This window comes from Ceratotherium simum, chromosome 33 (genome assembly GCF_057802395.1).
Source record: "Ceratotherium simum simum isolate JZ-2026a chromosome 33, ASM5780239v1, whole genome shotgun sequence".
In the NCBI taxonomy this organism is placed as follows: Eukaryota; Metazoa; Chordata; class Mammalia; order Perissodactyla; family Rhinocerotidae; genus Ceratotherium; species Ceratotherium simum.
In genome coordinates, this window is record NC_141932.1 from 7,386,586 (window position 1) to 7,401,606 (window position 15,021).

Sequence of the window (15,021 nt, forward strand, 5' to 3'; positions counted from 1 at the left end):
ATTATCCATTTGTTCAAACCTGTAGATTGTACATACATAAGAGTGAAGCATGAGGTAAACTATGGACTTTGAAGCATTTAGGATGTGTTAGTGTAGATTCATCCCTGGCAGCAAATGGACCACTCTGGTGGGGGATATTGATAATGGGGGAGGCTGTGCATGTGTGGGAACAGGGAGTATATGGGAAATCTCTTGTCCTTACTATCAATTTTGCTGTGAACCTAAAACTATTCTAAAATACAGTCTTTAAAAAATTACATTGGTATGTGTAGCATGAAACACGTATTTGAGATGTTTTAAAAGATTCAGTGCTCTGAAAAACTATTTGAAAAATTGTGTCGTTTTTTCTTTAAGATTTATCTTAGTCAGTGCACTTTAAAGATTTGAGTAAATATCATACCTAAGGGGCTGGAGAACAAACTGTGGCACTAAAACTTATATAACACAGAAACATAGACAAGCAACAGAGGAAAAAATTGTGATCTGTTAATTCAGTTATAATCTATATTACCTAACATAGATCATGAATTTCTTTGTGTATTAAATATGCATTTACTGTATCATTTTCAAGGGTTTCTATCAATTCCTACCCCAAACTGTTAATCCATCTTCCATTGCTGCTTTTGGTTTATTTCACACAACAACCGGACAGGGAGTCTCATGTCAGATTGTCCAGTGAATCCACATGGCCCCTGGGAAGGGAGGGGGCAAAAGGGACTGAAGACTCAGGATAGCTTTCAGAAAAATTCTGAGGGTAGACCCCTCACACAGCCTTGATGCCACCACATGATTCCCACTACTCCTTCTACAGCCCAGGCCTGTGCACTAGGTAATGACGTGGCCACACCCATCCCAAGAAATGCTCAGCCCCTAACAATCTGGCCAAGGAACCTGCACTTTTGTAGATTCCTGCCCCAACCCTCAGAGAACTCAGCTGTCTCGGGTTTGCTGTTTGATATCTCCAGCTCAGTGCTACTGAAAAGCCATCCAGGGGAGCAACATCAGCAGCAACAGGGAACTTGTTCATGATGCCATTTCATGAGCTCCACTGCAAACCTGCAGACTCATAACTTCTTAGAGTGGGTCCTGATCCCCAAGGGATCTGTATGCACTTAAAAACTCAAGAAATGCTTACCGTATTGGTTCGAATATGGTTTTCCATTAGGACCATATGTGGAGTTTTAAGAACTAACATCACCTGTGGCCTCCCCCTCAGTGTTTGGATGGGAGCATCAGTATTGTTTTAATTAAGGACCCAGGTGATTCTAAGGTGAGGCCAGGGTTAAGCAGGAGGGCATCTGGGTATATTTGTGAGAGTTGAGTCCAGGGTTGTGTTCAAGGGGAGGTAACAGGGTGTGCTATATGTGGATTTAGAAGAGGAGGTCAGTGCAGCCCACATTCTCCATCTGTAGCAGAATTTTTGGACATCAGTTTGAGGAGAAGAGCATGTGAAGACAGGATAGAAAACCTCACAGTTTCATCTCCATGTAGGAGCTGATTATTCTTGAATCTCTCCTGTGACAAAGGATGGGAAGTGGGGTACTTGTCATCATTTCAAGGACCTTCTGCCTGTGGGTATGGTGGTAGCAGATGAAGGAGCTGTGCTCACACTTTGAAGGCAGATTCTCAAGATGGAGATGTGATTCCTCAACACAATATCACCTGAGAAAACAACCCAGAGCAGGAGGAGGAAGAGGACGAAATGGCAGGTTCTCAGGTAAATGTCCTGTCCCAGGTCAGAGGCTGTGTCCACTTTTCCTCCTGAAATGCCATGGATTTAGAACCTGCAAACCTTTAGTTCCCTAATTATGCTGTTTCTGCCCACTGAGATTGTTTCTAAATACTTATTTTTTCCTTTTATTCTTATGATAGTCAGCGTCAACTCTTTAGAATACTTCTCCCCTGTGTGTCAGAACGGTTTCTCCATTCTTTGCATCTAAGCTCCCTATACAGCATGAAGAATTCTCCCCATGAATTAATGATGTTCACCTAATGAAATTATTCCCTTTGTGACAGATCAACATGGGAAGGTGCTGACATCCCAGATCCCTACGGGGATTGTTCCGATGGTCAAGTATTAGTGAAGGAGGGGAGAATGCAGCTTTTAGGTTTCATAATGATGCAACATCAGTTCTGTAGAACAGTATTAACAAAATGCTCTGTGAAACACGGTGGCGTTAGTGGCCCAGAAAAACTCCGAGTTCTTAACAAACAAAGTAACCAGAAGAAACTTGCTCAGTATAGTGGTAAGAAAGACTATTTAAATTCACCATTAGAGCTACAGAACATGAGACGTACACGTGGATTGAAATTTGCAGAAAAAGTGATGTTTTTTCATCCTTAGCTTTAGATTATGATTTCCTTATATATTTTTGCCAATAATATTATAGCAGCAATATGTGTCTTGTGTGCTTCAGTCAACTGATATCAGTTTGTCCCATTACACCTGATTTTCACTTGGTTCTGGTGCTCTCTGCTGGATTTCTGCCTTATACAGTTTACATTTTTCCCTTTTTCATTAATAAGGATCTTGGAGGGATTTATGAAGAGATGTCATAAACCAACACATTTAATCTGGAAACTCCCTTCCCTTCTTAGTTTCTCTTGTTTGCAGTTTGCTTTGGAAAAACAATGTTCTCCCCTTTGTTTAGTGAAGACACTGGCTTTTGCAGGAGAGTTTTCAATCACTTGGGCCTCAGTTCTGTAAGATTCCATTTCATTTCACACTCATGTCATGGACATTCTCTTCTTTATAACTTCTTTATATTTTCAAAGAAATTTATAAGAGTCATATTAATTTGTGTTCAAATGTGTTAAATTTCTAAAATATAGCTCAACACAAATGATACATTTTGAAAGAAATAAGGCTCAGAAACAATAGCTCTAACTGATGTCGTTGTGTCTCCATCTCCCTAGTGCATTTAAAAAATACACACTTTTAAAGGATTTACACAATTGACAATAATCTTGATTTCAATGATATGAAAATTTTCTTCTCTGTCACTTTTAGTGTGTCCAGAGTTCCCATTTGTAGTCATGCCCTTGTGCATAAAATGTTAACATTGTTTGATCCATTCTTTCTTGTTTCTGTCTTAACTTGTTTCTATTATTCTTCTCAGTTACAGAAGCTGCTAGAAAGACACATTAGGGTTGTCTCTGTGTATTAGTCCGTGTTCTTTTTAGATAAATTCTAGCTCAGGTTAACTTTTAGTAAAACCCAGGCTCTACCGTTTACTGGATATTGGACAATACATTCTCCAAAAAGGGGAAGAATAATATTATTGTTCTCAGATTATTTATGTGGTTCAGGTGATACTACGTAACATACTATCAGAACGATATCTAGTACATTGTACATTTTCAAAAAGGATTGCTGTTGCCACACTTACTGTGCTATTAGAACCTGTCATTTCCACAACTCTTCCAGCTCAAAGTCAACCACGGATTCTTCCCCTTTTGTTCTACCTCTTTGCTATTCCAGTGTGTGGTCCTTGTGCCAGAGGCTTTACCATCATATGTTAAAAATGAGATTATTAAAAATGTGGAAATCCATGCCACACCCCAGAACTCCTGAATCAGAATCTGCAAATTAACAAATCTCCAGTTCATTGAGAAAGTTAAAACTTGAGAAGTACATTTCTAACTCGCCATCACTGTGAGACAAAATCACCACTTATCCTGCCTGATATAAATTCAGCCTCAAAGATGAATATGCCTGTGTTGATGCCTTAATTTTATAATTTTTGTACCACAGGTGTATAGTCTCTACTGTGGTTTTGTGGATCATATGTCATCCTCTTTCCTCAGGGTTAGAGGTCATATTATAGAATGTTACTTTGTATATTTTGTAATATGTAATTGCATATTTCAGGTCACTCTCCTAAGTCACAATCTGATCTCTTTAGTCTCTCATTTCATATTGGGTCAAGCTATGCACTCTGCCCAGAGACAACTTGGTAAATGTGTGTGTTTTTAATTTCATGGACTGTTGACCTTCAAGGATGTGGCCATAGAATTTTCTCAGGAGGAGTGGGAATGCCTGGACCACACTCAGCAGGAATTGTATAGGGATGTGATGTTAGAGAACTACAGGAACTTGGTCTCCTTGGGTGAGGATAACTTCCTTCCAGAATTCATACTCCACTCTCAGAGTTTTGATTCTTTTGTCTGTAAAATGTTTTCCGGGAGCTTTTGCTTCCTATGATAGATTTTCATGTCCCTGCTTTCTTGGAAAACATGGGGTGTTGTTAGTGTAGAAAAGAAAGTCTTCATGATGTTTTGTTATGACTTTCACCTTCCCCTTTCTTGAGGTGATCTGCATCTTTTTCTCTAGATTAGAAGTAGTTCTATAAATTCAGTTCTATAAAATAGTGTTGCTCCCATCTTAAGATCCATTTTTAACCTCTTACTTTTCACTCAGTAGTACTTGGAAGTGGAACTCAGGGTCTGAATATTTTAACTGTTGCCTAGTATAGCAAAGTTGTTGTCCAGAAACAGTGTTTGTGAAATTATTTTCTAGACTATCCTAACATTCTACAATGTTCCCTCTTTTCACTTGGACACAATACTTAATTGGAAATTGGAGAATCTCCAGTAAAACTCATGTTTCTTTATCTAATAACCAGGTCTTGTTGTCTCTAAGCCAGACCTGATCACCCTTTTGGAACAAAAGATGGCTCCCTGGGATGTGAAGAGAAAGGAGACAATAGCCATACACCCAGGTAGGTGGGAATGAATGAGGCAGATGACACAGGTGAGAGTTGCAAAGGTCAAGGAAGAGGCCAGAACTTAAAATGTGGTTTAGGAAGATCTGTTTCAATGGAAATGATGTGTGAGAAAGCTAGGTTTATTTCTGTTGCTGTCATAGAGGGTCATCTTCTGCCCAGCTCTTATCATGGTCTTAAATCTTCTAAGGATTCTCCTTCTGCTCCAGTGTTCATCCATCACATTCACAGTGAGAGCCAACGTCCTCCCCTTGGTCTATGAGGATCTGCACAATGTCCATTGTGTTGGGGACCTGGGGAAAATCTATGTACATTTCTGAGGAACTCTATGTTAAGCCATTTTTTAAGTTCTGTTTTACTTCATGTCAGAAGTGCGTGATTGGAGTAGTGGAGATATTGGGGTTTAGTGCAGAAAGCCCAAGAACACTGGAAACAGATGTCTATATTTTCTGCTGTATAATTTCCAATCCTATGGAGACTTTAAACATGACCCTACAAAGTTCAGATGCATTTCATTACAGGCACAGCACCTCCCCAAGTGAGAAAATACAATCCTCTGTTTCACTTAAAATTTCCTTTTCCTTTGTATGAATGAACATCAGAAATTTCCAGTCTGTATGCCCCATTTCCTAAATGGTAAAATAGTTTAATGTACCTATTTACCTCACAGAATTCTTAAATAAATTAATGCCATGCGGGAGCTTAAAGTATTGCCCATCATGTAGTAAAGTCTGAATTGTTATTTTATTTCTTAATAACTATCATTTTATAATTATATCTTGTTTAGTATGAAGCTTCCTGGAACTGTATCCTATATCCTTTCACTTTCTGGTTAGTTCTATGTCAAATTCTTCTTTAATTTTAGATACAAAAGTTCTGATGTAATGCACTTGAATGCCCATCTTTGGTAAGAAGTGATTTAGATAATCAGTGGTAACTCTATATTTATGAAATTCTTTGGTTCATAAATTTAAGTTTGCTTCAGGCAAAGGCAGTGATTAGGTTTTTCATCCGCTTTCCTCAATGTGTATCTGAATCATGGTATAATTTAATCCCAATGGTTTATTTTATTTATTTATTTATTTTTTGTGTGTGTGAGGAAGATCAGCCCTGAGCTAACATCTGCCAATCCTCCTCTTTTGCTGAGGAAGTCTGGCTATGTGCTAACATCTATTGCCAATCCTCCTCCTCCTTTTTTTTCCCCCCCAAAGCCCCAGCAGATAGTTGTACGTCACAGTTGCACATCCTTCTAGTTGCCGTATGTGGGACGCGGCCCCAGCATGGCAGAAGAAGCGGTGCGTTGGTGCGTGCCCGGGATCCAAACCCCGGGCTGCCAGTTTGGAGCGCGCGCGCTTAACCGCTAAGGCACAGGACCGGCCCCTGGTTTATTTTATATGTCAGTAATTTTCTGCATATTTTACAACTTTCATTTTATTCCTTATTTATAAATGAATGTTTTTTTTCTTCTAAAAGGTTAATTACAACCTTTATATTTTGTGTGAGAAGAGCAGCAGTATGTTAATGACAGAATACATTTCTCTAGTGTCATTTCAATGCTTATTCATTCAAATTTTTCATTTGAGCTTTTATGAATGATGGTAATACATTTTCTGTGATATTTTTGTGCCATGCAACACATGCCAATGATTAAAAATTCTTGCTCTTCAAGGGTGCACAGTCACAGTTGAAAATTATAGCTATATAGAAAGATTATTTTTTAATAGTGTATCTATATTGTATTCAGAATTTGAAGGATAAATTTTCTCTTATTCTTGTTTTGCAATTCCATAACAATGAGCTTCCTTTTTATGGTACGTTCCCAAAATTAATTAATTGGTTTTTTTTACCTATATATTATGAATGTGGATGACAGCTCAGTACACCTAGGTCACCGTGGAGTGATTTCAAATATAAATCAACCATATATCTCTTGCCAATATAATTATGTATGTCTTTTTCTGTATAATTATTACCCCAACTGTGTTCATGACTTATCTTGTTTATTTCTTTTCTTGGTTAATTATTCATGGTTGTCTTATTCTGTCTATGTGAGTAGTCATGGAAGTGGTCTTAAATTCACATCTATTTATTGATGAATTTATATTCTCTTTGTATGAGAGAAATGCTTTTTGAATGAAGGTAATTTTTGGAAAAGGTTTTTTTTTTAATTTTTTTTTATTGCAGTAACATTGGTTTATAACATTGTATAAATTTCAGGTGTACATCATTATACTTCCATTTCTGCATAGATTACATCATGTTCCCCACCCAAATACTAATTACAACCCATCACCACACACATGTGCCGAATTATCCCTTTCACCCTCCTCCCTGCCCCCTTCCCCTCTGGTAACCACCAATCCAATCTCTGTCTCTATGTGTTTGTTTATTGTTGTTATTATCTACTACTTAATGAAGGAAATCATACAGTATTTGACCTTCTCCCTCTGACTTATTTCACTTTGCATAATACCCTCAATGTCCATCCATGTTGTCACAAATGGCTGGATTTCATCATTTCTTATGGCTGAGTAGTATTCCATTGTGTATATATACCACAGCTTCTTTATCCATTCATCCCTTGAGATTTATATCTCTATCTCTATTAGATATTATTTATAATTTTTAACTATAATAAAAAAAGACAGAAAATTTACCATGTTAATCTTTTTTTAAGTGCACAGTCCAATAGTGTTAAGTATATTCACATTGTGGTGCCACTGATCTCTGATAATTTTTATTTTGCAAAACTGTCTCAATACCCATTAAACAACCACTTCCTTATTTCCATCTACCCCAATCCCCTGGAACTGCCATTCCACTTGTTTTTCTAGGAGATTGACTACTTTCGATTACTCACATAAGTGGAATCATATAGTCTCTCTCTTTGTGACTCATGTATTTCACTTAATATAGTGTCCACAAGACACTTTGTATTATATGAAAGATCCGTATCGTTTTTAGGGCTGAATGATAACCTACTATATGTATATGCTACATTTTCTTTAACCATTCATGTATCCATGGACATTTAAGTTACTTCAACCTATTATTGCCTTTGATAAATAATACTGTAATGTACATGGGTGTGCAAATATCTCTTGTAGATGATCTTCTTAATTTTAGTTGCATAGATACCCAGCAGTGGGATGGCCAGATCATATAGCCATTCTATTCTTATTTTTTTCAGAAACCTCTGTACTGTTCATATTGGTTGCACCATTTTATATTTCCTCTAAGAGTGCATAAGCCTTCCAATTTCTCAACATTCTTAACAAAACTTGATGTTTTTTCTTCATTAGATAGTGGGTCATTCCAGTGGGTGTGAGATTGTTTTAGGAAGTATGGATGGATATTTTAGCTATGTTAATTATTCCAATCCAAATACAGAGAATAGCTTTCTCTCTCTTTGTGTCTTTTTCTATTTCTTTCAAGAGTGTTTTATAGTTTTCAGTGTACAGGTCTTTCACGTCTTCGGTTCAGTTTATTCCTGGGTATTTTATTATTTTTGTTGCAATTGTAAATGGGATTATATTCTTAATTTCTCTTTCTGCTAATTAGTTGTTAGTGTATAGAAATTCAACTGATTTTTGTATGTTGATTTTGTATCCTGCAACGTTACCATATTCATTTATTATTTTAAAAAAAATTTTTGGTGTGTTCTTTAGGGTTTTCTATGTATAAACTCAAGTCAACTACCAATAGTGAGAGTTTCACTGCTTCCTTTCCAATTTGGATCCCTGTTATTTCATTTTCTTTCCTGATTGCTCTGGCTAGGACTTCAAATACTATGTTAAATCAGAGTGGTGAAAGTGGGCATCCTTGTCTGGTTGCTGTTCTTAGAGGGATAGCTTTCAGTTTTTCACCATTGAGAATGATATTAGCTGTGTGTTTGTCATATATGGCCTCAATTATGTGAAGGTACTTTCATTCTATACCCAATTTACTCAGAGTTTTTATCATAAATGGATGCTGTATCTTGTCGATTGTTTTCTCTGCATCTATTGAGATGATCATGTGATTTTTATTCTTCATTTTGTTAATCTGGTATATCACATTGATTGATTTGTGGCTGATGAACCATACCTGAATTCCTAGAATAAATCTTACTTGATCATGGTGTATGATCTTTTTAATGTATTGTATTTGATTTGCTAGTATTTTTTTGAGGATTTTTGCATCAATGTTCATCAGTGATATTGGCCTGTAGTTTTCTTTCTTTGTGTTGTTCTTGTCTGGTTTTGGTATCAGGGTAATGTTGGCTTTGTAGAATGAGTTAGGAAGCTTCCTCTCCTCTTCAATTTTTTGGAAGAGCTAGAGAAGGATAGGTATTAAGCGTTCTTTGAATGTTTGGTAGAATTTGCCAGGGAAGTTGTCTGGTCCTGTACTTGTATTTTTTGTGAGGTTTATGATTACTGTTTTGATCTCCTTATTGGTGATTGATCTGTTCAAATTCTGTATTTCTTCATGATAAAGTTTTGGAAAGTTGTGTGATTCTAAGAATGTATCCATTTCTTCTAGATTATCCAATTAGTTGGTGTATAGCTTTTTGTAGTATTTTCTAATAATCTTTTGTATTTCTGAGATGTGTTGTAATTTTTCCTCTTTCATTTCTAATTTTATTTATTTGAGCCTTCTCTTTTTTTTTGATTGGTGAGTCTAGCTAGACGTTTATCAATTTTGTTTATCTTTTCAAAGAACCAGCTCTTAGTTTCATTGATTTTTTTCTTTAGTCTCTATTTCCTTTATTTCTACTCTGATTTTTATTATTTCTCTCCTTCTACTGATTTTGGGCTTTTTCGTTCTTCTTTTTCCAGTTCCTTTAGGTGCACTATTAGAATGTTTATTTGAGATTTTTCTTGTTTGTTAAGATAGGCATGTATTGCTATAAACTTCCGTCTTGGAACCCCTTTTGCTGTACCCCATAATTTTTGGCATGTCATATTTTCGTTTTCATTTGTCTCCAGGTATTTTTTGTTTTCTCCTTTGATTTCCTCATTGAGCCAATCGTTGTTCAGTAGCATTTTGTTTGATCTCCACATATTTGTGACTTTTCTGATTTTCTTCCTGTAGTTGATTTCTGGTTTCATACCATTATGTTCAGAAAAGATACTGGGTATTATTTCAAACTTCTTAACTTTATTGAGACTTTTTTGTGGCCTAAAATGATCTATCCTAGAGAATGTTCCATGTGCATTTGGAAATAATGTGTATTCTGCGGTTTTTGGGTGGAATGTTCTGTATATATCTACTAACTCCACCTGGTCTAATGTGTCATTTAAGGTCAATGTTTCCTTATTCATCTTCTGTTTGGATGATTTAGCCATTGGTGTAAGTGGAGTGTTAAAGTCCCCTCCTATTATTGCATTGCTGTCTATTTTTCCTATGTTGGGTGCATAGATATTTACAAGTGTTATATCCTCTTGTTGGATTGTTCACTTGATCATTATGTAGTGCCCGTCTTGGTCTCTTGTTACAGTTTTTGTTTTAAATTCTATTTTGTCTGTTATAAATTATTGCTACCCAGCTTTCTTTTCATTGACATTTGCATGGAGTGTCTTTTTCTATCCCTTCACTTTCAGTTTGTGAGTGTCTTTAGGTCTGAAGTATTCCTCTTTTATGCATCATATAAATGGGTCTTGTTTTTTTATCCAATCAGCAACGCTATGCCTTTTGATTTGAGCATTTAGTCCATTGACATTTAAAGTAAACATTTTGTTAAGAATATGCTTAATGCCATTTTGGTACTTTTTTCTGGATGTTTTCGTATGTCTTCTCTGTTCCTTTCTTCTTCTCTTGCTCTCTTTGCTTGTGGTTTTATGGCTTTTTTTAGTATTATGTTTGAATTCCTTTCTCTTTTTTGTATTCATTATAGATTTCTGGTTTGTGATCACCATGTGGTTCTTATATAATAACCTATGTGTATAGCAATCTATATTACTTTTATGGTCTCTTTAGGCTGACGTATTACTAAAAGCTTTACTCTTTCACTCCTCTCCTCCCACATTTTGTTATTGGTATGATATCTAACCTCGTTTTTTTTCTTGTGTATTCATTACCCTCTTAGCATTGAAATAGACAATTTTAGTACTTTTTTCTTTTGACCTTCATATTAGCATCATAGGTGGTTGATCTGATACCTTTACTGTATATTTGCCTTTACCAGTGATTTTATTATTATTGTTTTTTTGATAATTTTCTTATTCCTATTTGTGGTCTTCTCTTTTCCACTTAAATACATCTCTTTAGCATTTCTTTTAAGACTAGTTTCTTGGTGATAAACTCCTTTAGTTTATGCTTGTCTGGCAAGCTCTATCTCTCCTTCCATTCTGAAAGATAGCCTTGCTGGTAGAGTATTCTTTGCTGTAAGTTTTTCCTTTAAGCACTTTAAATATATTTTTCCACTCCCTTCTAGCCTCTAAGGTTTCTGCTGAGAAGTCAGCTGATACCCTTATGGGGTTTCCTTATATGTAACTTGTTGCATGTCTCTTGCATCTTTTAGGATTCTCTCTTTATATTTAATTCTGGACATTTTAATTATCATGTGTCTTGGTGTGGGGCTCTTTGGTTTTCTTTTGTTTGGTTCTCTCTGTGCTTCCTGTGCCTAGATGTCAGTTTCCTTCCTTTGGTTAGGAAATTTTTCAGCTATTATTTCTTTAAGTACATTCTCTGCCCCTTTGTCTCTCTCTTCACCTTTTGCGACACCTATGACGTGGATTTTAGTGCAATTGGTGTTGTTTCAGAGGTCACTTAGACTGTCCAAGTTCTTTTTAATTCTTTTTTCTTTGATCGGTTCATCTTGAGTGATTTCCTCTATTTTATCATCCAGTTTGCTGATCCATTCTTCTGTGTCATCTACTCTGCTACTGAGTCCCTCTAGTGAATTTTTCATTTCCAGTATTGTATTCTGCATTTCTGATTTGATCTTTTTTATGTCCTCCAAATTTTTGTTTAAGTTATCACTGAGTTTATCCATTCTTCTCCCAAGATCAGTGAGCATCCTTATGAATTTTAGTTTGTACTCTTTGTCAGGTAGGTTATCTCTATTTAATTTAATTCTTTTTCTGGGGTTTTGTCCTGTTCCCTCACTTGGAGCATATTCCTTTTTCTCCTCATTTTGCCTCTTTCTATGTGCTTATATCTATGTATTAGATATTTCAGCTATATCTCCCAAACTTGGAGAGGTGGCCTTATGTAAGGAATTCCTTATGAGACCCAGGAGTGTGCTTCCCTCTCCTCACCAGTTCCAAATGTTCCAAGGAAGTCCCCTGTGTGGGCTACATGTGTCCTTCTGTTAGAGCAGGTTTGCTCTTGCTGCAGATGCCTGAGGAGGCTAGGCCATGCCCTTGGCTGGTTCTAATGATCAGCTGGGTGTAGCTGCTATAGACCCTTCAGTCAATTTTTTTGGACGTGGGGAGCCCCAGCACAATTGGCTGCAAGGTCTGATAGGGCAATCCTGTTGCAGTTTTTCTAAGTAAGTAGGGCCTCAGCATGGCTGGTTGATAGGCTCACAGGATTACAACTGCTGTAGGCCTCTAGACTGCAAGGCTGTTGTCAGCTTTCTTAGGATTGCAGCACCAATTGCTTTAGGCTTTGGAAGGTGGGACAGATCCCCTATGTGGCTGTTTGAGAAGCAGAAGTCTTCTGTGGCTGACAAGCCCGACCCACATGGCCACACACCCCATCATCACAGTCCTACTCTGTGTGCATGCCTTGACACAGTTGCCCCACAGCAGAGGCCCCACACATTCCACCTATGCAGGACCACTCCTCACACATACCCTCTCCTGCAGAGGTAGGCCCACTCACTAGGCTGCTGTGGTTCCAGGCACACCACCTATGTGGGCCCACAAGTTGCTGTTTTGTGGGGCCAGTCCCTAGGGAGCCTTGGCTGAGCTGGATTAAATCAGCCCCAGAACTCCTGGACTAGGTCACTATAATGGCTGCCACCAACCTCTCAGACCCTGCAGAGGGCTCAGCTCTCACTGACATGCACCCAGAGACTATCAAGTGAGTCTCTTTTCACCAAAGGGGTGTGCACATTTCCTCCTGGTGATGTTAGGTTGCTTTCTGAAATGGGTGAATTTGCACGTGGGCCTTTTTTTCCCTCATATGTGACAGCTTTTCTGGGAGTATTCCACGTTGTAGTTAGTAGCCAGCAAAGATGGATATTATGACACTTGTCTCTGTTGTACTGAGTCCAAAAGCTGCTTATTGTGCCAATGCTCCCCACGCAGATGCCTTCTCCTTCAGGGAAGGTTTTGTACCTTAAGAATGCGCCTAACTGGCCATGAAGTGCTGCAGCTCGAAAGTGGCCTTTTTGTCTCCAGAAAGGTATTGCTGCCTCTTCCACTTCAGTCAGCACTCTCCATTGTTTGTGGTGTTATTTTCCACTTATATGTTGCTAGAATTAACCAGTGAATTCATTTGGTCCAGGTCTTTTCTTTGTTGGGAGTTTTATTTTTTAAATTACTGTTTTTGTCTAGTTACTGCTTATAAGCTTTTTGTTATATTTTAAAATTATTTATACTAAAGTCCAAATAAGATGTACCTTTATAGATATTTATACATTTTTCCAGGTGTCCAATTCGTTGGTGTATACTTGTTCATTACTTCCTCTTATAATTACGTTTATTTCTATGATATCATTTATAAGGTCTGATTTCACTACTGATTTTAGTTCAGTCTGCCCTCTTTTGTTTTAATACAGCTAAAGTTTTGTAAATTTTGTATAAAACTGTAAAGTGTACTCACTGAATGTACTAAGTGGCATAATTTTTTTTGATATCTTTCAGCTCTTTCTTCTCATGACACCCATGGTTTGTTGTCAGATCTTATTGCACACGAGAGGATCCATATTGGAGAGAAGACTTTCAAGTGTGGTGAATGTGGCAAGGCTTTTAATCAGTTTGAAAATCTTACTAAACATCAGAGTATTCATTCTGGGGAAGAAACTTACAAATGTAATAATTGTGGGAAAGTCTTTAGTCAATCATCAACTCTAAATAGACATAAGAAAATCCATACTGAAGAGAAACCATACAAATGTCAAGAATGTGGCAAAGCCTTTAACCAGTGCTCAAAACTTACTCAACATAAGAGATTTCATACCGGAGAGAAACCATACAAATGTCAAGAATGTGGCAAAGCCTTTAGTCACTGCTCGAACCTTATTAAACATAAGAGAATTCATACTGGAGAGAACCCTTACAAATGTAAAGAATGTGTCAAAGCCTTGAACAACTGCTCAAACCTTGTTAAACATCAGAGAATTCATACAAGAGAGAAAACTTACAAATGCACAGAATGTGGCAAAACCTTTAACCAGTGCTTAAACCTTACTAATCATCAAAGAATTCATAACGGAGAGAAGCCTTACAAATGTAAAGAATGTAGCAAAGAATTTAAATGGAGTTACAGCGTTACTCAACATAAGAGAACTCACACTGGAGAGAAACCTTACAAATGTGAAGAATGTGGCAAAGCCTTTAACCAGGGCTCAACACTTACTCAACATCAGAGAATTCATACTGGAGAGAAACCTTACAAAAGTAAAGAATGTGGCAAAGCCTTTAACAACTACTCAAGCCTTACTCGACATCAGAGATTTCATATTGGAGAGAAACCATGTAAATTTAAATAATGTGTAAAAGCCTCTCACAGGAACTATGGCCTTACTAAACATAAGGAAGTGCATACTGTAGAGAAACCCTATAATGTAACAAATGTGGAAATACTTTTGTCCAAAATATACACTTTAGAAAACAACAGAATGTTCATATTTGAAAAGAATACTTTTAAGGTGTAAGAAAATGTGGGAAAGTATTTTTCAGCAATCACATCTAAATAAATATCAGAATTCATAGTTAAAAGCAATCAGTCAATAACACTTTTCAGATATTACTCCAAATCAGAATATTTATTCTAGAGAATAATCCAAATTTTAAAAAATTAGGTAATTTATTTGTTAGTATTTTTCAGAGTCAAGGAGATGGATGTTTGGACAGGTATAGTCATTTTTAGTGTATCTTTTTATATTGACAGTATTGGAGTTTTTTGAAAAGCAGATAAAAGCAATTCAACTCTCAACTTACTTCATGCTATTTCTTTATTCCTAGTTTGTATTTGAAATCATGTGGTTGATTTTTGCTCCTTCAATGATATAAAAGACCCTCCTGTGTTAGCTGGGATTAATCATGTTTACTTTTCCATGGAAGATGAATGACACCGTAAAGGACAATGTATGAAGCAAATCTAAAGGGAGACACTGTTTGTGGTTGACTTATCTCATTGACAT

General features: G+C 36.8%; 2 protein-coding genes across 2 annotated transcripts in view; both read left to right on the top strand.

Moving 5' to 3' along the window:
- The window catches only part of LOC147912746 (uncharacterized), an 88,834-nt gene extending 74,443 nt beyond the window's left edge, over window positions 1–14,391 (top strand). Inside the window, 1 exon segment of the mRNA XM_087422332.1 lies at window positions 13,556–14,391. Coding sequence (XP_087278458.1) covers window positions 13,556–14,367 — 812 coding nt within the window. The 3' untranslated portion in view covers window positions 14,368–14,391.
- LOC101390043 (KRAB domain-containing protein 5-like) lies at window positions 1,703–4,735 on the top strand. Its single transcript, XM_087422085.1, has 3 exons — window positions 1,703–1,721; window positions 3,987–4,109; window positions 4,626–4,735. The coding sequence occupies exons 1-3, from the start codon at window positions 1,703–1,705 to the stop codon at window positions 4,733–4,735; spliced, it is 252 nt and encodes an 83-aa protein (XP_087278211.1).
- Window positions 14,392–15,021: the final 630 nt, after the last annotated feature.

Excerpts from the sequence above, each read along its gene's own strand:
- LOC101390043 (XM_087422085.1), top strand. Across the intron at positions 4,110-4,625 it reads CAGGAACTTGGTCTCCTTGG|GTCTTGTTGTCTCTAAGCCA; the intron begins GTGAGGATAACT and ends TCTAATAACCAG.